This window comes from Delphinus delphis, chromosome 1 (assembly GCF_949987515.2).
Source record: "Delphinus delphis chromosome 1, mDelDel1.2, whole genome shotgun sequence".
NCBI classification, from domain to species: Eukaryota; Metazoa; Chordata; class Mammalia; order Artiodactyla; family Delphinidae; genus Delphinus; species Delphinus delphis.
Window position 1 is genome coordinate 73,978,498 of NC_082683.1, and position 27,729 is coordinate 74,006,226.

At 43.0% G+C, this 27,729-nt stretch overlaps 1 protein-coding gene across 1 annotated transcript in view; it reads right to left on the reverse strand.

Annotated features, from left to right (window-relative positions):
- Positions 1–27,729, reverse strand: part of LPAR3 (lysophosphatidic acid receptor 3) — a 69,664-nt gene that overhangs the window by 24,711 nt on the left and 17,224 nt on the right. Inside the window, exon 2 of the mRNA XM_060006262.1 lies at positions 20,443–21,199. Coding sequence (XP_059862245.1) covers positions 20,443–21,178 — 736 coding nt within the window. The 5' untranslated portion in view covers positions 21,179–21,199. The remainder of the gene's footprint in view (positions 1–20,442; positions 21,200–27,729) is intronic.

The window sequence follows — 27,729 nt, forward strand, 5'->3', positions numbered from 1 at the left end:
TTTCTCTTGCTGCCGCCAACTCTGTCTGGGTGGACCCTCTCTGATAAGCGCTGGGCTCAGCCCTCACTGCATCGGGGGTTCTATTCAGGTGTCACATCAGCAGAAAAACTTCCAGGACCTTCCCCCTCCCCTCCGCCCGCCTCTGCCCTGCCGCACTTTATCCCTTCCCTGCCACTCTTTATCCCTTCCCCTGCTTTATTTTTCATCAGAGCGCTTCACACTATTTGAGATAATATTCTAATTTACTTATGGTTCACGTCCACTAGAATGTAAGTTCACAAAGGTAGGTACTTTGTCTTTTATCACTCTATTCCCAAGGCCTAAGTAGGGCCTGGCCCATAATGGCCCTCAGTAAAGGCTATTTGAATGAATGCATGGGAATGGAAGCCAAGTCTCTCCATTTCTAGCTCCCTGTCAGCTTTGATTTACTCTGTGCTTTCTGCCCTTGGTTTGCTGACAGGAGTTGGGAGATGGATAGCTCTCACCCTTTCACACGCCTTGTGCTAAAGCAGGAACACTTCATTTAAAGGTATGTGAATTATATAAGCCTGGTACTGATGGAAAGCATGAGAAGAAAGAATACCGCACGGTTTGTGGGAGTGTGGTTTGATATAACCCATTGGAGGACAATTTAGAAATATCTAACAAAATTTTAAACAGGTATTTTCTTGACCTGTTAATTCTCAAATAATATAGTCCACAAAATAGTCCCACAAATCTTCGGAGATGTATATACAAGGTGTTCACTGCAGCATTATTGATAAGGGTGAAAAATTAGAAGTAGTCTGTAAATTATCAACAATTCAGTATGGAAGACAATGTAATCTTATATAGTCACCAAAGAGAATTAGATACATATGTTGATACTGACATGACCAAAAAACCCCAAAAAAACAAAAAAAAAATCCAAGATATTATGGTCAAGGGAACAAAGCAAGCTAGAGAACTATTATGAGTGTCAAGAACACCTTTCTGGGGGCTTCCCTGGTGGCACAGTGGTTGAGAGTCCGCCTGCCGATGCAGGGGACATGGGTTCGTGCCCCAGTCCGGGAAGATCCCACATGCCGCGGAGCGGCTGGGCCCGTGAGCCATGGCCGCTGAGCCTGCACGTCCGGAACCTGTGCTCCACAACGGGAGAGGCCACAACAGTGAGAGGCCCGCGTACCGCAAAAAAACCCAACACCTTTCTGTACAAAAATCATCACTATATGTGTGTATCACACACTTTTATTTGCAGGGAAAATGTCTCCAAGACGACACATCAAACTGTTAACAGTGGTGCTGACTGCTCTAAAGAGAGGGCTGAGTGGGACTTTCACTTTCTAAATATAATACATTTGTCATGTGTACATTTTAGCAACAAGCAAATGCCACATTCCTAATAACAAAAATAATAAAGGTTTTAAACATCATTTAAATTCTGGAGCTGGAACACTTTAATATTTATAAAATTATTTACATTCTGAGCTCTCGTCGCCAACATTCAGATTAACAAATTCTATCACCTCTCTAGGCTTTATTTATTCCTGACCCATAAAATGAGGCTACTGCTCAGGGTTATTGGGTAGCTAAATCAAAATGATGGCATGAGTTTTAAAAACATTTTAAATTCCAAGAAGCCATTATGTATATTGTTTAAGCTTCTTATTAGCATGCTATCATTTATTCCTAAGGATACACTCTAGGAAGGATCTGTGTTATGACTTTTCCAGGTGAAGAAATTTGGGCAGAGAGAAATTAAATTTCCCCCGTAGATTGCAGAACTAGAATCAAATGCTCTGAGGTTAAACCCCCGCTTCATCCCATGCATTACTCAGAGAGAACATAGGTGAATAGACTCTGTAGACTATGATTCCCTCCAAGGTGAAAGGGACTGGGTCTAGTCAGGAGCAGTAATAAGCACCTTTGGAACTATAAAATAAAATACAACTGCAGCGAAAAAAACCCCGTATGTTTCTTTTCCTGCAAAGTGTGTTGTTCCATCTTCACCAAGGCCAATTAACCTTTTGAATTATGCTCAAATAAATGCTTTTCTGCACCTAAAACCAGAGCAGTTTAGGAAAACTTCTTCAGAATAAATATTCAGGATTTTAAAAAAGAAGAAAATGTAGGTCTTGATTCAAACATGCATTTACCTGGAGGAAAAATAAGACTTAGAAAAAAGCAGGGACACTGATTCCACCAAATTGCAGAAAGGGATACTTCAGTCACTGGGAAGTTTCTGAAGGTTTGCTTGTTGTGGCACTGCTACCATTATATACAAACGGTGTACAAACAAGTGGGCGGGACATGTCCTACCTGTCCCACCCAGCCATCGTCCCGTAAGTTATAACTCTTGCCAAGGCTTCAATAGATAAGAGGGCTCACTTCTAAATAAGGTGTGTGGGCTCCAATTCCCTCAGCTTCAAGCAAGCATTTTTTTTTTTTTTTTTTTTTTTGTCTGTGCCGTGCGGCTTGTGGGATCTTAGTTCCCTGACCGGGGATTGAACCCGGGCCCTCAGCAGTGAAAGTGTGGAGTCCTAACCACTGGACTGCCAGGAAATTCCCTCAAGCAAGCAAATTTTTTTTTCAATATTTAACCATTCTTATATTTGTAGAATTATCCCAGTGTGATTTTTTAAATTATTCTCCCAGATTTAATTCACCAGAAATATATTTTTAAAAATTTTAATCTGTATGTAGTGGGTATGATCTTAATGTACAAACTCAATTGTTACAGAAATATCACAGTTTTTATTACTTTTAAATCAATTTACTTCCAACTTCAAGCACATATGCCCCTAGGTTGGCAGGAAATTCAGTTAGTTATCCTTGAGTCCCCTTCCTATTACTGAGGTAGTATAAAGCTTCTGGGGTCTTACAAAGTACCAAGGCATTGGAGGAAACCCTTGTCATCAGTCACCTCTGCTCCTCAGTTGCTCCCAAGCCACCTATTATTCAGTCCTAGATCCCTGTGCTGCCATTTTTCCCCAGAGGTTTTACTGCTTTCTAGAATATACCAGAGAACACAGTACAGGTCCCTGATGTTTCAGGGAATTATAAATCTTTCTTTCTTACCAGTTCAAGGGAACTTCTTCGTGGCTTTCCTCTAAGGAAAAACTGGTCTCCACCATGAAAATACTTAAACTGATCTCTTCAATGGAGTTTTTGCAAAAGAGGAGTGATAACTGTTCAAAAATCCTTGAGGCAGCAAATGACAAATCATAAAGCTTGGGGCTGAGTGGGGTGTGGGGAAGAGTAGTTATAAAGAACAGCAACATAATTTGATAACATGAACTGTGACATTTTGCATGTCTTCCATGCTTTATAACAGTTTAAACAGGACAAAAATATCATTCCTTCTCAGAATTTGGAAGAACTTCTTGCTAAAACCATCTGAGCTTCATACCTTTTCAGAGAATACCTCTTTTACAAGTGTTTCAATTTATTACATGGTTATTGGTATATTGATTTTCTGCTTTTTCTTTGAATTTTCTTTTATACAGTAGGTTCTTATTCGTTATCTATTTTATACATATTAGTGTATATATGTCAATCCCAATCTCCCAATTCATCCTACCCCCCATCGCGCTTTTCCCCCTTGGCGTCCATACGTTTGTTCTCTACATCTGTACCTCCATTTCTGCCTAAGCAAGCAAATTTTAATCAATGTTACAAAGTTCTATCAATTTCCCACTACTATGGGTCTAAAAACCAAATTTGAGATAGTATGTTTATTGATCATAAAAGACTGTCAAAAAGACTTCCCAGATAAATTTTCCTAAGTGTTAAAACAGGCATTTTAAAGATGATTCAGCTATATAACTAAACAGTAAACAACTACCAATTACACTGCTCCTAGACATTAGTTTTAAATAATAATTATTATTCCTCTATTCCTTGGGAGTATCATCCATGTCTCAAGGCAGGAAAAGACTGTCTTCTTAAAGATTTCTTTGCTTGGATAATTCAAGTCAACAAACATTTCTTGAGCCCAACTGTGTGTAGTTCACAGTACAATATAAAGACGAACAGAGGCACCACTCCCTGCCTCAAAGGCATTCACCCGACACTCAGAATTAAGGCTAGGGACTTCCCTCGTGGTCCAGTGGTAAAGAATCCTCCTTCCAATGCAGAGGATGCGGGTTCGATACCTGGTGGTGGAACTAAGATCCCACATGCAGCGGAGCAACTAAGCCCTCACGCCACAACTAGAGAGAAGCCCACATGCCACAATGGAGAACAGTGAAACCCGCGCCGCAATGAAAGATCCCATGTGCCACAACTAAGACCCGATGCAGCCAAAAAAATAAAGAAAATAAAGAAATAAAATAAAGAAATATTAAAAGAAAAAAAAATAATTAAGGCTAGAGATGCTAGGCCTAATCTGCACTTCCTTGAAAGTTGCAGTCCTATTAGAGAATCGCAAAACGCAATACTGCAGAACCCCGTGCAGTTTTCGTCTTCAAGATGTTATAGTAACGGGGTCCTGTGCCCAATTCAGACATACTGGTGTTGAAGACGTGCTGCTCCAAACGAGTTGACCTTGTCATCAGGTTAATTCCCGAAGTCCCTCCTCCCCTCTCACTTATAGCTACTTATCTTTCTCTGTCTGTATTTTATGACTTTTTCCACATAAAGCACTCTCTAAAATATTTGGGGGCAAGCTTTCACTCCATGCTTCCTCAAGAGTGCAATAATACTGGAAGCACAGTTTGCAGGTCATCGTGAGAGGTCAGCGAGAAGTCCCCTGGTGTTAATCGCTTGAGTAATATTGTCTTCTCCTTTAGACCACACAATTAAATTGTTTTCATTACCCACAAAGGGGTTATTTGTGTCAGGGCAAATGAGATCTGACACAAATTCATGCTGGCTAATTTCAACCTAACAAAATAGTTTATTCCTATAGAGAAAAGAACAAGACAAGGACAAAAAATGTGTTAAGTCTCCATGATATAGAGGCAGAAGGGAAGAAATGTATTAAATAGATGGGTCCTATCAGAGCAAATGATGCAGCTTTGATGTGGTATCTGGAAGTTGTGAAGGTCTACCCTGCAGGTCATTCTCCAAGAGATTGGGCTTGGGGGAGCACGTATTTTCTAAAGGTTTTTAAAGAAATGATATTTTCTATCAGAGATTTGGGTTTGGGTCTCTCTATTTCACTGAACTTCTCCCATCTCTAAACCAGCATTTTCTTTGTTCTTTCAGTCATCCAAATGTAAAATTCTGAAGCTGAAATCATCCTTTTGCTGCTCCCCTCATGTCGATATGTCTCCACCTTCTGAGGCATCTATCATTTTAATGCCTTTTAATTCCATCTTTCCTTTTCTTTTCTCACTGCCATCACAGGAACTCTTGCCTCTGAAGTGTTTATGCATGGGATGAGGGCATTCAGAACACCCTGGTAGTTTTTTCAAAACATGCATGTCAGTGCTGTGGCAGCAGACCACTGAAGTAGAAACTGGTGTGTGTGTGTAGGAGGGGAGAGAGAGCTCCGCGTATGTGGAAAATGTTGCCCGGGAGCTCTTGATGCAAAGTACCACCACATTCTGTAACGAATTGTCTGGGCCCTCTTTCCTCAACCCTCCAAACCAAGCACTTGGAACCAGTTAGAGCCTATCTCTGATCAGGAGGAATCTGAAGAGCCCCAAGCCTCAGTTCAGCCTTAACCGTGGTGTCTGCCTTATATCCCTGCCCCACTAATTAGGTCTCCATGGTGACCTGACACTCAAGGTCTGCTGAGGCTGGGCCTCTCCCCACCTCCTGTCAGGGACCTTCCGGCCCCCCGCCCATCATGCATCCATCCACCCATGGTGATCCCAGCTGGGTCTGGGTCGATGATCAGGTTCCCGTTATCCACAGCCAGGTTTCCCTGACCCTGACTTCCAGCTGCTGCTCCCAAGAGGGCTGCCTGTACCTGGCTGCTGCAGGAAGTGGCGTCTGTTGTCGCCAGCTCTCCTGGCTGGATCCCAAACCCTTCCTTGGTGGCTCCTGGGCACTATTCTCGGGCCCATGCTGCCATTAAGGACCTGCCACTTTACACTTTACTCTGTGGCACTCCCTCAGTACCTCCTTTAACAACAGGCATAGGCCCAGAGTCAGCTCCCTCCCTCCACTATGACCCCTACAGCCCAGCCCCGCCTGCCAGCCGCCCCAGCCTGCACCTGCTACAGAGCTCGGACAGTGGCAGCTTGAAGGGAACAGTGGTCTCCACCTGAACGTGGCCAGCCCCCACCTGCACTACTTCCTCAACCCTACACGGGGCTCCTGCCATCACTCTGTGACCCTATCCTGGTCTGGAAGTGTGGGAAAAGCTCCACCTAGGTGGCCACCGGACCGCAGGGGACCATCTGCCCTCTCAGGTCTCCAGGCATCCACTTCCCATGCCAAGGGAATGCCCAGAGAGCTCCCTAGGAAACTCCAGAGGAGCCCACAGCTGCTAGAGAACTTTATCTCCCATGGAGACATGAATCCAGCGAGCTTTGCACCCAGCCTTCCTTGCTCAGCATAGGAAGGGTGGTCTCAGCCTATGCCCTTGACCTACAAATGTGGGACAGGCATTACTGTGCTCCAAAAAGTCTTCAAGGGACCTTAAGAGAATGAGGCCTCTCCTACAGACCCCTCGGTCCCTAGCCTACTCTCTTTTCCATTGTCCAGGGCTGCCTCTGGCTGATGAGCTCTGGCTTGGCTGTGTTCTCTGAATGGCCAGTGTCTCTAAACGATCCAAGGAGGCCACTCTCTCCTGAGACCCTGAAGCTTCTTGAGGCTGCTCTGAAATCCCAGCTTCCCGGAGCCTAACCCTGGGGGCTTCGGAGGAGCTGCAGAGCCAGATCCCAGGGAACTCCTCGGTTTAGAGATCCCCATCCTTCTTTGCCAGGCCCTGAAGGCCACGGCTCCTCCGCTCTATAATCACTGAGACCACCCCCAGGCTGAGCCCAAGCAACACTTTTCCATCTGGGGAGGTTTAGGCCTAACTCTCCCACCTAACAGCGAAGTCTCCTATGTTACGTCATTCCTGAGATTGAGGGAATCCAAGAAAGCCCTCAACTTAAGAACTTCCAGACTGTCCCTGCAGGGCTCCCAGGCTGGCCAATATTTCTCCCAAATGACAGAAATCCAGAATTCAGGGGTTGGTTCTTGGCATTGTCCCTGGGGACTGCATTCAGCGAGACTCCCTGAGTCAGGAGGGTCTACATGGCCCCTTGTTATACAGAGGCCAACAAAGAAGAATCAGGAATCCTAAAGATTCTCCAGGCTCATGCCAGTGCTGCCGTCTCTGAACCGCAGGTTGCCTTAAAGCAGAGGAACAAGATTTCCCCTCCAAATGAGGAGAGTCCAGTTATTACCCCATAAATTAGCATTAACCTCTTGTAGGACCACGTCAATGTCCTTCTGAGGGTCCATTCCATGCTACTGAAGAGACACACTTTCAGCTTCCGAGCTGCACAGAGAGTCAATGGAGCGCCCAGAACCACTCAGCTCTGCTGTGCCACTTCAACATCCTTACGTTCCCTAGTCTCGGTGACAGCACTGAACTCTACTCGGAGATGGCTTTCAAACGTCTGCCATGTCATGGTTAGAGAAAAGGCCGTGTGAGGACACAGCAAGGAGACATCCACCTACAAGCCAAGGAGACAGGTCTCAGTAAAAGCCAGCCCTGCTTGATCTCAGACTTCCAGCCTCCAAACTGTGAGAAAATAAATGTGTGTTTGTAAGCCTAAACAAAAAGGCTTGCCATGTGTCTCTGGAGAAACGGCGAGATACCTAAGCGGCCATGCAGATCCTAGGAACTTGGCTACATGCTTTCCAGCATCTGGACCCTCAGGAATAAACTCACTACAACTCCGTTGGAACCCAGAGCCTTCCACAGAACATCAGACCTAGCAATGAGGAGCCCCAGGATCGAGGAGCTTGGAACGTGTCCTGGGGAGGAAAATACGGACCTCTCAAAGGAGGAATTGTTCGAGTGACAAGTCCTGACCGTTCGCACAAGGTCCATTTGCAGGGTTCTTGAGGTGACCCAGTCATGAGGTGGAGTGCTCTGAATACAGCACTTATCTCATAAGCCTTGCCCTGGACCCAGACAGGCGACTCAGAGCAGATACAGAGCAGGAACAGACCGTTCCCTGACTCATGGGTGAGTCCAGATCTGAAAGCCCAGTAACATATAAGCTCTAAGCGGGAGCCCTGGGCCTGTGTCAGTCACGCAGCCTCACTCTACCTCCCATCAGTACTCAAGCCTGGTGATGAGGAGCCTCACCCTTGAAACAGGACCCTGGAAACAGACACAGGCCCTAGTGAAGACAAGGAAGCCTCTAAGAAAACACCTCTCTCGCAATCGAGGAGACATCATGAAACGACACACATGGCTGGTCCTCATAAAACTGAAGGAGCAAATTCAACGAGACCTAAGTCGTTCAAAGTGCTGGGTCCTGGGCTAGTTAAGGTCAAGGGGTCAAACTCAGCAGCCAGGGCCAGCCTCGTGGGCATGAAGCCTGTGCAGTCACAAGTCACTCACAAGGGCCCTGAGCCTGGCTTAAAGCTCTGCTGTGGCCGCCTTGAAATCCTAAGTGTACCTTTGAACTTATATTTTTTTAAGTAAAGTTTGACGGGACAATGAGCATGAGTGTGAGTAGAGGAGATGTGCAGAAGGAAGGAAAGTAGCACTTCTTTCCCCTGCCTTTTTGTTATAATTTAAAAAAAATTTTTTTTGAAGTATAGTTGATTTACAATGTTGTGTTAATTTCTGCTGTACAGCAAAGTGATTCAGTTATACATATATATACATTCTTTTTTATATTCTTTTCCATGATGGCTTATCACAGGATATTGAATATAGTTCCCTGTGCTATACAGTAGGACCTTGCTGTTTATCCAGTCTATATATAATAGGTTGCATCTGCTAACCCTAAACTCTCAATCCACTCTCAATCCTCCCCTTTCCTGCCTTCTTTACAAGAGGTCCACAAATTATGTAGCTGGACCTGTCAGCAGCCCTGATGTAATTGCTTCCCAAGTAACATAAACTCCAGGTATTTTCTGGAGCTCCCTCAACCTCTAGTCCCATGCCTCTCAAAGAAATCTCCTTTGATGCCTTAGGGTCACTCCTCACACAAGTCAATTCCCATCCCAGCTTTACTTGCTACCCTCTTCGAATTTCCCCCAGCTCAAAACAAGACCACTGGTGAGAAGCAGGAAATAGGGGGCCTGCATTCCAGGAAGAAATCATGTTAAGACAGCCTAGGGTTAGTAAGAAGGATCCTGAGTGGCAGTAGGACCATCCCTGTGGTTATGACAAGGACAAGGATGGAGGCTGGGACAGCTGCCTCCCAGTGACCCATCCAGTAAATATGTTTGTTAGTTCATTATATAAACATTTGTTGAGTACCTACTGTGTGCCAGGCACTGCAGAATGAAGGTAGACACAGTCCTGACTTTGACAAGCTCCCAGTCTAGTAAGAGGTAAGGGCATTTAGTAAATAAATTGTAATAAAGTGAGCTAAGTTCTTTTATGCATATAAATAGTGTGCTATAGAAGCACTATAATTAACTCTGCCTGAGAGAGGCAGACCATATCACAGAGAAGGATCCTGAAAGATGGATAGGAGTTTGCCCTGCTACGAAAAACCACAAGGAGTATCAAGTCGTCCCTGCATTCCTCCAGAGTGGTGGTGAGAAGTCTGACACAATGGAAGCATGGGCTGGGGCGGGGGGGTGGGGGGGGGGGTGGGGGGGGGGCAGGGGGGGCGGTGAAGAGGCATTTGGAAAAGAAGACTGGGAACAGAGCTGTGAAAGGGGCCTTGCAATTCCAGCTAAGGCATTTGAGTTTTACGTAATATGTAGGAGGAGAGAGAAAAGATCAGAGTTAATTGTGCTTTTTAGGAAGATCCCTCAGCTGGTGGTATGGAGGAAGGCCTGGGGCAGGGAAAACAGGGACGAAGGAATCCAGACAGACTCAATGTTAAGCAACAGAATGGCTTCATCAGCAGGGTCTTAGTAGAGTGGCAGGGTCAGAGCTAGCTTATCATGGTTTAAGGTATTAAGAAAACAGGATAATAAATGGAAGGACACAGAGCAGTAGTTAGAAAAGGGAGGTAAGGTCAAGGGTTATATTTTTTAATGACCAAAAATAGAGCACAGGAGAGCAAGAATAAGGATGAGGCCCCTGAGGAGGTGGGAAATGATTCTCACAGAAAAGCTAGAAGGTTACAGGGGGGGCCTTTGTAGGTTGGCTAAGCCGGTGAAGGGAGGGAAATTAGGGGAATTCACGCCAGGTAGCTTCTATCTTCTTGGTTAGAAGAAAGCAAGGAAGGAAAGGTCAGCTGGGAGTGGGGGAAGGGCAAAGCTGAAAAGCCTTAAGGATAGTGGGAAAAGCTTGATTAGGTCCAATCTTGTTTTTGCCAGTCCCCTGGCCCTGAATCCTAGTTCAGTTCCCATGATGGATTCCTGCTTCCAGATCTCTCTGACCTTGGCCACCTGCTTATTCCACCTTTGTCCCCTACCAGATTTCCACAAGCTCATGCTCCACTGGACTGCTCCCCTTCTGCTCCCCTGCAGTCCCCGTTGGTCCTCCCTGGCTGCTCCTCCCTCCCCGTGTAGACTGGGCCTGCTGGTGACAGATGTGCTTTCCTGAAGCACCCACTATGACGAGCCAGCTCTGTCTCTCTCAGGCATCTGAGCTACCTACCGCCCACAGAGCCCTGGGCCAATCCCAGCAGTCCCCTAAGTGATCTCTCCCTCTCCAGCCCACCTCGCAACTCCCACCTTCTTCTCAACCCACCAATACCCCAAGACCCTACAGGGGCTCTCCGCTGCCAGATGAGGCAACTTAGCTATGGGCTTATGACTGGCCACAGACCTATTTAACTTCGCCTGCAGGGCTTTTAACAAAAGTTGAACTGTCCCGTTAGCCACAGGTGCCACCCCTCCCTAGTGCCTTATTCCTACCCTAGGCCCAATCCACACACCAAGGTGTTCTACTCAGTCTCTGTAGACACTTGACAATAAAGTCCACACAATCTCAGGATTCAAGGCCTTCCAATCTCTGGTCCAGCCACTTCTCAAACCATGCAAAGCCCTTATTCCAGAAACCTGCCTCCGCCCTGTCCCCACCCCTCCTCCCTGTCCCGGCCCTGGCATGGTCTCCCTAGATGTATGTATGCCTGTCTCCTACCCTATCTTTCCCCCTGTCGGTAAGGCCTTACCCTCTCCTCTCCACTTGTCACACTGAGATCCACTCATATCCCCTCTCTTCAAGCAGGCCTCCAAAGACCATCCAAACCCACAGCACTATTTGCCTGGACCCTTCACTTGGCTCTTGTATATATTTCTTTGTTTCTTTTTATCTATATTTCTTTTTTTCTATATTTCTTTTTATCTTTTTTTTGGTAAGCTTCTTCATTCCTCAGATAAGCCTATAAATAGGTTTCCCTGTAAGTCATTTGCCCCAAAAGCCACACAGAGCAGATCTGCCGTTGTGTAATTTATCTCATACGTAACCCAACCATTGACTCAAACCATGGCTATCTCCTGACAACCATAAAACTTCAGAGCAGCACAGATTCGTAGCCTTCAGGACAGAGGTCATGTCTTATAGTTAGTATACTGCCTAAAATCAAGTAGGTACTCAATAAATGCAGAAATCCCTTCTTGTTAAGAAAATGTAAAGGATAAAATAGGCCCACTGTAAACTCTCTGACTTGATGGAAATAAACAACTTATTGTTTATCACTGCCACTCAGGCACCCAAGCACAGGTGTCTTTCACCAAAGCAAGAAGAGAGACCCACAAGAAGAAGCAGAAACTAGGAAATCCGGAGCTCTGGCCCCAACACTAGCAGTGATTTACAAGATGAACTTGGGTAAATCTCTCAACAGATATTGATTTTCTAGGTAATGGGATCTTTCCTTCTCACACTCTGCAGAGCTATGATACCAGTCTGGTGAGGAGGGAGAAAGAGTAGGTACCTGGACTACAGCAGGGGGAAGGGCTGCCCACCTGGTGTACCCCTGCCAATACTGCCTGGTTTGCCCACCCTTTATCCCAGCTTCCATGTTGACCCCTAGGTCTGTGACAGGCTATGATTCCAGCAAACACCCTTTACTCCTAATTCCTCCCCAAAATGTTTACTTTAGCTACACAATGAATGCAGTCTCCAGTGGAAATTTTAAAAGTACAAACAATGTTAACACGGATTTGGTAAAAAGTCTACCATGGATCAACATACACCATGCTGTTCCAGGTGTTAAGTTAGTCAAGTGATGTGACAGGTAACAACTACATTCTCCTTTGGCAGAAGTCAAGGCCCTGAGAGAGGGCCTGACTGAGTTCTGGAACTCTAACCCTTCCAGGAGGCTGGGTGCAGGAGAGTTGGATGTAGTTGGGTAATGAAACTTCTCTGTTAAGTGAAATAAGTCAGACAGAGAAAGACAAATGCTGTACACACCACATATATGTGGAATCTTTAAAAAAAAAAAAAACAAAAGGCTGAGTTCACAGAAATGAAACAGAATGGTGGGTACCAGAGGCAGGGGGAGGAGGAATGAGAGATGTAGGTCAAAGGTACAAATTTTCAGTTAGAAGAAGTGTAAGTTCTGAGGATCTAATGTATAGCATGATGACTGTAGTTAATAATACAGTACTGTATACTTGAAAGTTTCTGAGAGTGTCTCTTAAGCATTCTCACCACAAAAAAGGAACAGAGTTAACTATGTGACAGATGAAATGTGTTAATTATCTTGATCTTGGTAATCATTCCTCAATGTGTATGTCTATCAAATCATCATGTTGTGTACTTTAAGAATATACAATTATATTTGACAATTATTCCTCAATAAAGTTGGGGGAAAACAAACAAAGAGGTAGAACTTGAGAAGTGTTCCTGTACCTTGTACTCAGGAAATATTCAATAATTGTTCCGGCTGAAGAGGAAGGTTTCAGGTTGCTGAAAAGATGAAAAACCAGAAAAAAACAGTTCTGAAGGAGGGAGTGTGATAGGGAAATAAAAGAAGCTGAATGGATTTAGAAGAACAGAACTGAAGGGGTATATGGAGGAAACAGAAGCAGAGAAGGCAGAGCAGTGATTACACTGGAAACAACGACAAAGATCTGGTAAAATGACTTTTGAACTGACTGCAAAGGAAGGCATCTGAAACAGTAAAGCAGGAAAAAAATAAAAGAACCAAAAGCCAGACTCGAGATAACAAAGGGCTACATACAGCAGAGGCAGAAGGGGAGGAACAGACTCCTAAAAATGTGGGGTTAAGAAAAGATATCAAGAAGTGCAGACAATTTGAAAAGGTGGGATGGAGAGGCATACAGTGATGGATTTTTTTAAATTTGAAGCTATCTTCCCTCTAACATCAGACGTTGAGGTTTTCTCAATCACCACGTTCCCCCTCAGAATGGAGGGGTCTGTCACACTGTGTTGTTGGGGGCAGCACCTGGGGAGCGATTACATTTTGCCCTCATTCATTCCCAGCTTGCCTGGAAGCAAAGGTCCCTCTCCCGAAGGCCCCTGCTGCAAGGACATGAAGCCCAGAGGAAAAGCGTCTGCCACGAAGGTGCTCCTTTGATTAGCTGTTTTCAAGACAAAAGCACAAACACCCCTGGACAAAACGTACTGAGTAGTGGTGCCTGGGTGGCTTGACTCTGAAAAGAATTAGTCATTCTGATATGACTGCACAGCAACAAGCGAACTCTTGAGTGCCAAAAATCTGATCGTTTCACTCAGCGTTTCTTAAAGCAAAGCTTTAACTTTTTTTTTTTTTAACAGATATTTGATTACAAAGGCATGCAAGGCAGCAAACATTGAAAGCAGGCTTCTGTGATGTAGAAGCCACTACAAGGTCACAGAAGCTAAAAACAAACGTTTCAGAATTCCTGGGGACCACAGTTAGTTTCTCTTCACTCCTGGTTTCTGTGTGTGTGCGTGCGTGCGTGCGTGTGTGTGTTCCCAATTCTTTTCAGACAAAGGGCAAATTTCCCAATCCTAGTAAAGGTGGTAATAGTACTTGGTTAACTGGGAATCCTGGTAGGATTCATTAGCAAGATGGGGACAGTTTCTCATGAGGAATGTTTTATAGATCCACACACAAGATGTTGGTGCTATATTACAGGATTCTTATTAAGCTAACACTTGATGGTCAGGGTCTCACTTATCATGTTTTATTCATAAATGTTGCAAAAGCAAAATGAATTATTAATGCAAAGATCATTTGGCAGAGATAGGAATCATTAACAGAATTTCACCGGCACTGGGGGCCGTGGGGTGGGGGGTGGTGGTAGAAGATGGTTTATAGGGACTAGCAATGCAAGCACAGAGCTTTTCAGATCTGTGGTGACCGTGTTTTCAGATTGGCCTGGGTCTCCAGGAACTGAACTTGTGCCATTTGTCTGCTGTCGGATAGCCTTTGCAAAGCACATCCAGTTAGCTTCCTCCTGGCTACTCGTCCACAATACAAAACCTGCCGTTATGAAGGTGCCAACAGTAGGTCCCTAGTCTCCCTCTCCACAGTACCTGCGACATTACTGGGGAACAAGCGCACTCTGCTTGAATACAGGGCAAGGCTCTTCAGATTACCTAACTCTTCTTAGTACTTACTATGTAAATTGTTTAGTACCTTCTATGTGTTAAGCACTACACTAGGTATTTTATGTGCATTGTCTCATTGTTTCCGTAAAAACGTGCCATGCCAGGGGTACTGATATTATCCCCATTTTACAGATGGGAAAACTAAGTCACAGGGAGGTCAGGTGAATTGCTCAGGGTTATGCAACTTGGAAGCTGCAAAGCCAGGATTTAAATCTGGTTCCCTCCCTATTCCAAAGCCCCTACTCTTGCCATATACTTTAATGAACATAAAGTTTGAAGAATGTGGAGCTGTCATTCCCTGGGAGATGTCATAACTGTCACCAAGCTGCAGAATCTTTAAAACAAGAGCAAGGTAAACATCAAGAGATCAAGTACCTTTACTGAAATAAACTTAACTAGAAATTAAGGGAGATACAAGTTATAAACATCATTATGTGGGTAGATGTTGTTCTAGCCCTATCACTTTCAAGAGGCTACTAATTAACCTTGAAAAATTGGTTCCTGGAGCCAATCTGCTTGGATTTGAATCTCAGCTCTGCTACTAATCTTGGGCAAGACACTGAACCTCTCTGGGCCTCAGTTTCCTGGTAATAATAACAGAACCTCCCTCATAGGGTTGTCATGAAGATTAAATGCAATAAAACGTGTCTCAGAAGCCATGTATTGCACACAGTGAATATTAACTATTATTATTTTTTCCAGTATGGGTCTATGGGGAAGACGCTTAAGTCCATCCGAGTTTCCTCATCTATTAAACAGATCTGCAGAGAGTTGTTATGAGGGTTAAATGAAATAAAATCCTAAAAGAGTGTAGGATGCAGACCTCCTCATAGTAAGCAATCAACGAATGTTCGTTTGTTTTCCTCTTCCCAAGAGAGACCTCTGTTTCCCACCCTATGAAATGGGATACCCACTCACTCCTCTCATGCCATTGTTTACCTCACAGGCATGTCACAGCCAGAGCCTGCCAAAGGTCAGGCTGCACACCTGGGTTCTACTTTTATTTCCAGCTTTTGAAAAGCCACTCCTCTAAACCTTGATTTCCTCACTTATTCCTTCTGTTACAACCTCAACAAGTGTGTTCCAGACAGCGTGCTACATGTTAGATAGGCAAAGGTAGATAAATAAGGTACAGACCTCAACTTCAAAGAATGTACACCCTAGTTCAAGATAAAGGCATGTAAACTTCAAAGAATGTACACCCTCAACTTCAAAGAATGTACACCCTAGTTCAAGACAAAGGCATGTAAACAAATGAAGTACACTGATTGAGGTATGGACAAGATAGAGAGTGGCCCAAAGGAGGTAGGATCAGATTCATCTAGGCAAGATTCAGAGAAGATAAGCCCTTGAGTTGAATCTTACAAGATGAATGCAAGTTTCCCAGGCAAAACAAGAGGAAAGGTATTCCAGCTGAAGCAAAGGCCTAGCAATGCAAAGTGAAAAACTGTAAATAATTACTTATAGCTGAGTAGAGGGTGCATTTAGGGGAATAGGAAGAAAATAGGAGAATGCTATCTTCCCCACTTACCATACAGAATTTCCATGAGACCAAATGAGAATAATGTATTAAAACACTGAAAAAGACATAGTGTCGCAGAAATGTCAAGTATGATTGTTAGTAGTACTCTAGCAAGGCTTATATGGCACTAAATTTTCACCCATTTCCTAGCATGAGAACTCCTGGTGCTGTTTATTCTCTTACCACCACTTTGTCTCCCTCCCCTCTCCCCTGAGAGAAGGCAAGGTGGATTCAGCATTGATCGGAGTGGAAAAGTAGAAGGGAGAAATAAAAAATTCCAGCTCTTTGTTTCAATGACCACAAACCTTTTCAAAGTCCCTTAACTGTAATGTTGCTCATACCTTCCCCAAACTCTACAGCCCCTAATTATCCATTCTTCCATCCATTCTCATTCTCTGAAATGAGATTAAGCTCACTGAATACATGCAGCCCTTTGCCTCTTAGATGCTATTTAACAGACAGTTGATATACATTTATTGATTAACTTTCTAAGACTTAAAAGAAGTTACATATATAAGAATCTTTAATCTTAAATTAACCTTTCCTACAAAATATATATCAAGGAGCAAATAGAAAGGTTTAGCATTTTATCATGAAGATATTTAAATCAGGTAATCATTAATGAAATAAGTATTAAGCTATTAATTTCCATATACTCAGAACCAATGACTACAGTGATGGTAGGTCCTGCCAGTCCTGTTGATTTTTCTAATGCATATACTATCATATGAGAGACACCTGTATTAGGCAACCAAATTCTTACGTGTACCAGATAGAGCAACTAAGGGGCTTCCTTCCTAAGGAGCACCATGAAAGATGCTCTCATGGAAGGGGACTCTGTGCTTTGATACACAGTCAATGCACGAAGTCTGTGCTGGCTTTGGCTACTTACTGTCATGGCAGGATTACTGAATTTCATAACTTGGAAAGAATTTAAAGTTTACCTATTCAACCTCAGATGAGGAAATTTAACCAAGAAAAGGTGAGCTAATGTGCTTCAGATCACCCCTGTAGAAAATGCCAGAGGTGGGGCTAAAACCCAAATCTGTTATCTGAAGAAGTCAGGAGCTGGAAGCCTAAAAACCTCATACCACCTAGCTCTTCGGTTTCATTTCCCCCGTCCCCAAACTTCTTGTCTTCCACCGGATCCCTCTGTCTCACCACTGAGGAACTTCCCCAGGTCCTCCACACCAAACTGTCTTCCTGATGTTAACCAATTCCCCAACGTTGTTTCATCTTGATGCCCTGACTTCTCTTAACCTACTCGGCAATTTCACTGTTTCTTCTGGTTTTGCCCTTATCCAACACCACACCCGCCCAAACCACACAGCTGTTTTAAGCCCTTCCATACATTCCAGACAAAGTTACATATGACCCTGAAGCTGGTGACCGGGATGACCACCTCACAAAAAGGCCTACCTAGGATGACAGAAGTTTTTTTGCCATCTCGTGCTGTATATAATACAGAACATGCTGGAAAAAAGGCAGGTAGTTTAATTAGGCAGGTAGTTTCTCAAGAAACATAGCCAAGCAAATGATTATGCTTGCAAGTTAAGCAGGGAAAGCAGCAGAGCTGCTGACACTACCAATGAATACCAAACACATCAACAGCTCTAGCTCAAGAGTGGGAAAATGGATTAATGTGATTACTCTTTTTCTTACTGTTGTCTATGTTCTTGTCAAGACACTAAAACGAGAAAGAGGCGGTCAAAGCAGAAGACAGGACAAAGAGGAGGCCAGTAAAATGTCCAAATAAAGCAAAACTAGCTACAGAGTGTGGTAATAAACATGTGGACTCCAAAGGCCAACTGGTCAGTCTTGCTTCCACCATTAACAACAAATGACCTTGGGCATACTTGCTTAAACTCTCCACTCAGTTTCTTCATCTGGTAGGGGGATAACAGTAGCACCTATCTCACAGGGTTGCCATGGGAATTAAATAAGTTAATATCTGTAAAACACTTAGGACAATGTTTGACACATATTAAACCCTACATAAATATTGGTTAATGAAAATAAATCCTCAGTTTGAAATTATTTTAACTATCACACTATGTGTCTGCTGACCTCCAAATCTTATTAGCAGTTTCAGGACCTACAGATATCACGATGGCTCCCATACCACACCATATATACCCTGCATCCTCCGTTATGAATTGTTTCCCAAGAATTCATTTTATAGTTCCTTCACATTGGGAATTAAAAGGAATATACTCCTGGCTCTCTCTCAGTAATGGTCCCCATGGCTGCAGTCACCACACGTGGTGAGAAAATGACCTCTCTAACGTAGAACACAAGGTCTGTGAAGCCACAGAAGTTCTTGTTTGCCCACATGTCACAAATTCTACCTGTAACCCGGGACTGGAATTGGGGCACAACTGGCTACCTGCCACAGAGAAAACAAAATGAAGGGAAAATTCTTTGCCCCAAAAGCATCTTCTTGGTCCAGGGCTCACAGTGGAGAGCAAAACCCCTCAGAGCTGTTTAAACTCTGTCTTAAAGACTCTCCTCTCTCCGTTTCTTCATTTCCTTCTCATCAGGCTCTTGGCTACACTAGTTTTGATCTTCTCAAGGTCACCAAACAACTACCACTCTGCTAAGGCTGCATCTGGCTCCACCTCTCAGGAGTATTAGCATTGCTGATACACCCTTTCCTTCTCTCAGCTTCCAGGCCACCGTATTCTCCTGGGTTTTCAGGCTTCTCCTTTTCCTGGGCTCTCGTGACACTGCTTCCTGCCTTCCCACCCTCCCTACGTTGGAGTACCCCAGGACTTGTTCCTCGGTCCTCTTCTCTCTTCCATCCACACTCACCTCCACGGTGGGCTCATCCAGTCTTGTGGTTTAAAATACCATTTTTTTCCCCAAACGACTCTCAAATAGAGATCTCCAGCCCAGACCTAAATCCTCAACTCTTGATTCAATAGGAGAAATTCAATTCACTGTCTAATAAAATCCTAAACTTAGCTAGTCCAAAGCCAGACTCCCAACCTTCCCTCCAAATCTCCTCTTCTGTCTTCCGCATCTCCACAAATGACGTGCTCCACCCTCCCCTCCTCCTCCCGCCTTTCTTCATACCTTACTGCTCAGCAAATCCTATTGACTCTACCATGTAAAAAATTTTCAGGGGCTTCCCTGGTGGCGCAGTGGTTGAGAGTCCGCCTGCCGATGCAGGGGACGTGGGTTGGTGCCCCGGTCCGGGAAGATCCCACATGCCGCGGAGCTCCTGGGCCCGTGAGCCATGGCCGCTGAGCCTGCGCATCCGGAGCCTGTGCTCCGCAACGGGGCTCGCGTACCGCAAAAAAAAAAAAAAAAAATTCAGAATGCAACCTTGTTGCATCACGTCTAGACTGCCCTCTGGTCCTAGTCATTTCCATCTCTCTTGGGTACTGAAATACCCTCTTAAGCAGTTCTCTGTTTTTACCCTTGCCCCACTACAGTACTTCCTCAAAACAGCAGCCAGAGAGATGCCATTAAAATTCAAGTCATGGGAAGCAGCCGCATAGCACAAGATCAGCTCGGTGCTTTGTGACCACCTAGAGGGGTGGGATAAGGAGGGTGGGAGGGAGGGAGACGCAAGAGGGAAGAGATATGGGGATATATGTATACGTATAGCTGATTCACTTTGTTATAAAGCAGAAACTAACACACCATTGTAAATCAATTATACTCCAGTAAAGATGTTTAAAAAAAAAAAAAATTCAAGTCAGATCACGTCACTCCCTCGTTCAAAACCTTCCAATGGCTTCTCCTCCTCTCCCTCAGAAAAGCAAAGGCTTTGTGATTAACTGTGCAGCCTGACTGAATCTGAGTCACTCCACCTATACCACCTCAACTCTCTGACCTCATCACCTCCCACCCTCCCTCCACTCCACTCCAGCCACACTGGCCCCCTTGCTGTTCAGCCTCCTACGCTCACTGAATCTCCTGCCTGGAACACCCTTCCCCCCACACCCACATGGTTCACTCCCTCATCACTTTCCCATCTTGGCTAAAACGTCACCTTCTAGGTGAAGCTGTCCCTCACAACACTTTTTAAAATTGCAAACTATACCAGCTTAGTGCACTCTTTATCTCTCTTCCCTGCTTTATTTTTCCCCATTAGACCACTCCACATCTTATTTTACAAATTTTATAATAAAATATACTATAAAATTATTTTGCTTGTCCCCCATTAGAATACTTATATTGTCTTCCCCTATTAGAGTATAAGCTCCAGACAGGTGAGGGTTTAGGTCTGTTCATGTTCACTGCTGCATTCCTACTACCTAGTAAGTTCCTTGTCTACGGCAGGTGCTCAACAAATATTTGCTGAATGAAGGAGAATAATGGCTGACTTGGTTCCTCTTACCTAAGACAGTCATCACCGTCTTCATTAGCTTCATGGGTGTCCTCCGGTGGCTGATGGACCCACTTGTGTGCGGAGATAAGACGTTGGTTTTCCTCTTTACGTACATGTAGATCCGCAGGTACACCACGACCATAATGAAGAAGGCCATGAGGTTGGACACACTCCAGAAAATGAGGTAACTCCTGCTATAAATGGGGGCCAGGGAAGAGCAGGCCGAGATGTCACAGAGGCAATTCCAGCCCAGTGTGGGGACAGCCCCCATAAAGATGGCAATGGCCCAGACGAACAAGATGAGCAGCGTCACTCTCTTTTTGGTCAGGTTGCTGTGGACTCGCATCCTCATGATTGACATGTGCCTCTCCACGGCAATAACCAACAAATTTGTCAGGGAGGCTGTTAAGCTAGTGTCCAGAAGCCCCTGGCGGAGAAACCAGCGGTTGACAGTCAGAGTTTTGGAAACTGGGCCAGTGTTAAACATCAGGTATACATAGGCAATTCCAGCAAAGAAATCTGCAGCGGCTAGGTTAGCCAACAGGTAGTAGAAGGGGAAATGAAACTTTCTGTTTTTGATTACTGCTGCGATGACCAGAGAATTAGAAAAAAAGATAAACAGGCAGAAAAATGTTCCAACACACAAAACAATTACAAGCTTCGTTCCTGTCCACTCATCGGCAGTGTCAGTGTTGCTCCTATTATAAAAAAAGTCCATCTGCTTATCATAGTAGCACTCATTCATTGTGGAGAAGAACTGAACATCCTAGAAAGAAATTTAAAGAAGAAACAAATGTCACTCTTTGGAAAAGTCAATCACTAAATCACCAAGTGCCATTGCTAAGCCCCTTGTTCTAGTCAACCCGTTCATCCTTCAAATCTCAGTGTAAATGTCCTTTGCTCCAGGACCCTGGCCCCCGACCACCTATCACAGCATTTATCTCATATCAGTCATTATTGTCTGTTTCCCAGGTTAGGTGCAAACGCAGTGAGGGAGGGTCTCTGTCTATTTTGTTCACCATGATAACCCCAGGACCCATCTGCCCTGGCTGCCTCAAGACAGGTATTTGCTGAATGGCTGGCTGGCTGGTTGGCTGAATGAATGAATGGTCATGGAGGCAGGAATAGGTCAAATATTCTGAGCCTTGCAACAATCCCCCCCGCACTGGTAACGATTATAGCATAGCACGTTAAGGCTTCTCCTGGTGGTTTCCAGCTCATTTCTTACTTATAGGTTCTGTTCATTAATCAAGGGCAGGTTGGTAATGCCAGGCACATTCTTGCCCAGATAACAGGTGTTGAGTTACTCTTCACATGACCAAATGGCTTCCCCAAGAGATTAATTTTCTACCACTTCTGATTCCAATCCTGATCTCCTTTTGCCATCTTTTAGTTTCAAACTACAATGACAACACTTGTTAAGCATGTGGTGCAGGGCTGGCGACTTTGGCCTCAATCCTCCTTCCTTACCTTTTTGTTCACTTCTTTCTTATTCTCCTAATCCAAATTGTACCAGTGTGAGTTTGCATATTGGATTTTCCACCTCAATCACTTCAAGTCAGTTTCCTTCCCTGGGCTCTCTTCAACACTGATGGTAGTAGAAGACCAGGCCTCCATGGGTAAGACTAGGATCTGGAGTCCAAGGGTGTGAGAACACTCCCGCCAAGGAGGGGAAAGTCCTCCAGACACATGTCTGAAAGTAGACCCCAAAATGGGGTATCAAACAGACAGGCAAGACACTAATCTCAGGACAAGATCTCTTGCAGCCCAAAAGTGAGGGATTCTGGCCAAGGAGGGGCTGGGCAAGGACTCAAACAATGCCCGTCCATCTATGCTTATTAGGGAGACCAGGTGTTCTGCCTCACAGTAGTCTGGCTATAGCCATGAAGTGTCCAATCAATGGAGTGGGGTTGAAGGCCAGAAAATCTAGCTTCAGGGGAGAACGACCACGGGCTCTCTCTCGAGAAACAAGGCTACAACTTTTTTGCTGGAAAGCTGGAGATCCAGAAGGCCCAGGCACTGAGCAGTCCGCTGGCGGGAATGAAGTGGCTCTAACAGTAAACGCTTACTAGAAATCCCCAGCTCTTAAGGCTCTTATAAATTCTACGGTCCAGTACCACATCCAGAATCAGGATAAGTGGATCAAATATCAGCCTGAAGTAGTACAAAATAGAAATGTATCATAGACAGTCTTCTTTTTATATATTCATATTTTAGTGGTATTATGATATTTTTAATGAATTAGATATATGCATCCCTGCTGTAAGGAATGAAAGGCAAAATATCATTTTATATGCTTAAAATAAACAAAATGGGAGTGGTCTCAAGAGACAAATGGTTCTAGTGCCTTTCAATTACAAGGAAGGGGGATTCAATTTTAATAAGGACAAAACAAAGATACAGCAGGGCAATATATCTACACTACATCTTGATAATTTTCCCAAATTAAAACTATAGATCTACATGATAATTTTAATAGCTTCATAATATTCCAGTATGAACATACCACACTTTACTTAACTAATCCCTAACTGTTGCATATTTAGCTTGTTTCCAATATTTCACTTTTACAGGCAAGGCTACATTCTTATGCATTAATCTTTACACACTTGGCCAATTATTTCATTAGGATTAATCCATGGATTAATCCTAAGTTGATGAAGTAAAGAATATAATTTTTTTAATTATTCTTTACTTTTTTTAAAGTAAAGAATATAAATTTATTTAAAGATTTCTGATACATGTTGTTGAACTGCCCTTGAGACAGATCATATTTCTAATCCCACCAGCACATATAAGAGTTGAATAGCAGATACTAATCTAGTGAAATTCAATTTTAATATCCAAGGAGAAAATGTAGCTTTCAACAGTATTGAAAGTACACAGAAATTCAAGACAAAAAAATCCAAAAACCACATAAGAAATTTTAATAATTATGTGTCTTCTCATGTGTGCAATTTTTTTTTTAATAAATTTATTTATTTTTGGCTGCATTGGGTCTTCGTTGCTGCGCACGGGCTTTCTCTGGTTGCAGCGAGTGGGGGCTACTCTTTGTTGCGGTGTGTGGTCTTCTCACTGCAGTGGCTTCTCTTGTTGCGGAGCATGGGCTCTAGGTTTGCAGGTTTCAGTAGTTGCAGCACGTAGGCTCAGTAATTGTGGCTCATCGGCTCTAGAGCACAGGCTCAGTAGCTGTGGCACACAGGCTTAGTTGCTCTGCGGCATGTGGGATCTTCCCGGACCAGGGCTCGAACCCATGTCCCCTGCATTGGTAGGTGGATTCTTAACCACTGCGCCACCAGGGAAGTCCCTATGTATGCAATTATTATGTGTCCTATCACAAATGAAAAATCCTTTTTATTTTGCTATATGTTTTAGACAGCTAAGAGAAGCACATTTCTAATTTTAAAATTATATTATTCTTGATTAACTCATCAGTTTAATCAAGATTAAATTGTCAGACAGATGTAGGAATTAACATACTACCAAAAAACTTTAAATTTTCCTAACTTCCTTTTTTTTTTAGACATCTTTATTGGAGTATAATTGCTTTAAAATGGTGTGTTAGTTTCTGCTTTATAACAAAGTGAATCAGCTATACATATACATATATCTCCATATCTCTTCCCTCTTGTGTCTCCCTCCCTGCCACTCTCCCTATCCCACCCCTCTAGGTGGTCACAAAGCATCGAGCTGATCTTCCTGTGCTATGCAGCTGCTTCTCACTAGCTATCAGTTTTACATTTGGTAGTGTATATATGCCGATGCCACTCTCTCACTTTGTTCCAGCTTACCCTTCCCCCTCCCCGTGTCCTCAAGTCTATTCTCTAGTAGGTCTGTATCTTTATTCCCGTCCTGCCCCTAGGTTCTTCATGACCTTTTTCTTTTTTTAGATTCCATATATATGTGTTAGCATACGGTATTTGTTTTTCTCTTTCTGACTTACTTCACTCTGTATGACAGACTCTAGGTCCATCCACCTCACTACAAATAACTCAATTTTGTTCCTTTTCATGACTGAGTAATATTCCATTGTATATATGTGGCCCATCTTCTTTATCCATTCATCTGTTGATGGACACTTAGGTTGCTTCCATGTCCTGGCTATTGTAAATAGAGCTGCAGTGAACATTTTGGTACATGACTCTTTTTGAATTATGGTTTTCTCAGGGTATATGCCCAGTAGTGGGATTGCTGGGTCATATGGTAGTTCTATTTTTAGTTTTCTAAGGAACCTCCATACTGTTCTCCATAGTGGCTGTATCAATTTATATTCCCACCAGCAGTGCAAGAGTGTTCCCTTTCTCCACACCCTCTCCAGCATTTATTGTTTGTAGATTTTTTGATGATGGCCATTCTGACTGGTGTGAGATGACACCTCATTGTAGTTTTGATTTGCATTTCTCTAATGATTAGTGATGTTGAGCATACTTTCATGTGTTTGTTGGCAATCTGTATATCTTCTTTGAAGAAATGTCGACTTAGGTCTTCTGCGCATTTTTGTGTTGGGTTGTTTGTTTTTTCGGTATTGAGCTGCATGAGCTGCTTGTAAATTTTGGAGATTAATCCTTTGTCAGTTGCTTCATTTGCAAATATTTTCTCGCATTCTGAGGGTTGTCTTTTCGTCTTGTTTATGGATCCTAATTTCCTTTTAAAGGGGTCTTAACATTTATTTTGGTTCATAAATTTGGTTGAATTTGTAATCAGATGATACCCTAAAACCTCAATGATTCTACTTCAAAAATCTTCAAGTTCAACTTTCCCCCATCAAAACCAAAATGGCATGTTCTTCGACACATTTTAGCAAAATTCGTCCTGGGAATGAGAAGCAGTTTTGTCTTCCAAAGTTGAAAACCACAGGAAAACCATGATTAACCAGAACTCCCACCACACAGTTCCCTACCTCCAAGCCTCAAATTCTACTTTTGGGAGAAATAGACAATGAGAATATTAAAAGTTCATATAGGGAATTGATGAAAAAGATTCCACGGGATGGCATATTATACAGCCATTGAAAACCATGTTTACTATGAAGTTGTAGTGATATGAGGAAAAGCATATTCCATTATTTTAATTATAAATATATACGTATGTATACATATACAGATATTTATGTATACATACATATATAACATACATATAAACACAGACAAATGTGCTTGTGTTTGTATGTCTTAACGATTTTTAAAAGATATAAAAAGAAAATAAGGAAAAAAACTCAAAGTGTAAATAGTTAATTAAGAATGGTAGAATTGTGGGTCATTTTTTAAAAATTCTTTCCAGTTTTTTCTATGTTCCACATTTTCTGTAATAAATAAATAAATAGACTTTTAAATGCTAGTCTACAAATTCTGTCTTAGGAGCACACATTCTACTTCATCTACCTTTCTTTGACAACTACGACAATGAAAAATCAAAATTAATGCTCAAAGGAAAAGCCTCAAGGATTCACTTATGTTCGTTATTACTACTCTTACCAGCACAGCGCACTTTAGCATTTTCCAGTGTTAATGAAAATAAAATGGTTTTCTACTTAAAACTTCATGTAACCACAAAACCTTATATGCTGACAACTGATCAAATCAAGACGTCACTTTCCCCAACTCTCTTATAAAACATTTCCTAACACAATTGCTCCAGAGCCCCAAATATGAATAACTAGAAGTTTCTGAATTAGTACTTTTGATTTTTTTCTCTCTGCCATATGCTATCAAGCTTGTTGACAGTCCCCAGTACATATTAACTACAGATCACCATATTCTCTTAGCTGGAAATTACCAAAAACTTTAGTGAGCTTATAACAAATTATCGACATAGTTCCTCGACCTCTCTCAAACCTTAAAGTATGATTCTATTATCTAAGCCTAAACATCCCCTCCACAGAGATACCCCTCTCTGACCAATCGAAAGTAACCCCCAGGTCTCGCTATCAGAGAGCCTCATTTTCTCTACCAGTTGTGACGTATTTTTGTGTGTGTGTTTGCCTTTATTATTCACCCCCCCACTGCTAGACCATTTCACTCCAGGAGAGCAGGGACCTTGCCTTTTATGCTCATGTCTATAGCATCAGCATGTGTGGAAGGAAAAAAATGAATCTGCACCCAACACTATCTCTTCCCCCACTAAAATGAAGAGGTTCAGTTAAATGCCTTTGATAACTTACACATCATCCATTAAATATGCGAATTAGAGAACTTCACTAATTAACTATGTGTTCTTGGGTTAGTTACTTAATATCTTGACTTCATTATTACTATTTTTAATTGCTAATATTTGAGTGATTACTTTGTGCCTGGTGTTGGACTAAGCATCTTATGTACGTCATCTCATTTAATCCTCCCCACAGTGATGTAGATACTACTAGCATATCCATTTTGCAGGTGAGGAAACTGAAGCAACCTTGCCTAAGGTTGCACAACTAGTAAGTGGAAGATCCTGGCTTCTCTTCAGGCAGCTCTGCTCCCAGTCTTGTGTGCTTCTCTACAACACTACATTTTCCCTCTACAGACAAATGAAACACCAGACAGAACAAGAACTATAGTCATACTTAACAACAACCATGGGATTACCAAAATAGACTGATCCCATCAAATCACGTACAAAGACTGTCTTGCACTGTAAAAAAAGTTGGGCATTCTAAATAAACTTCGGGTTTTTTTATTTTGTTTTAAAAGCCCTGAGAAGTACAGAAAAGGCATTTTTTTCTGAAAATATGTTTTCAAATTTTACAGTAAGCAGGGCACACAATACAATTTCAAGACTAACGTTGCTAAACTTTAATTCTGCCAAATCGCAAGCTGTTTTCTTTTTTCTTTTTCTTTTTCTTTCTTTTTTTATACTTAAAGGTTTAGAGGGTTTGAATAGTTCTGACCCAGAAACAAAAGATGTTAAACTTCGGAGGTATTACCACAACTTCAAACGTCAGTAATTTAAGACTTCATAAAATGATGGTTTAGAAAGTCTATATGTGGAATCCAAATGAAAACTTCAGGAGCAAAGCTTTCATTTAGACTCTCCCAAACTTGATTCTCTGAAAAACTGTCCAGCCAGCCCATAATGTGGAAACAATTATGAAAATTAAGACATGTGCAAACCACCCAAGCAGCTTATTTCGAGCTACATCTTACGAGACAAGTTACTGCTGGCCTTTTAGTTGACTTTCAATAACACTTTCTTTTCCCCTTAGGACGAAACAGGGTGCATCGAAACAAGATCATTTGGTGCTGTGCACATTTTCTTTTCCTGTGGTCTACAAATGTAGAACTATCCTCCCCTCTCTGGAAACTCCAGCCAGATGGG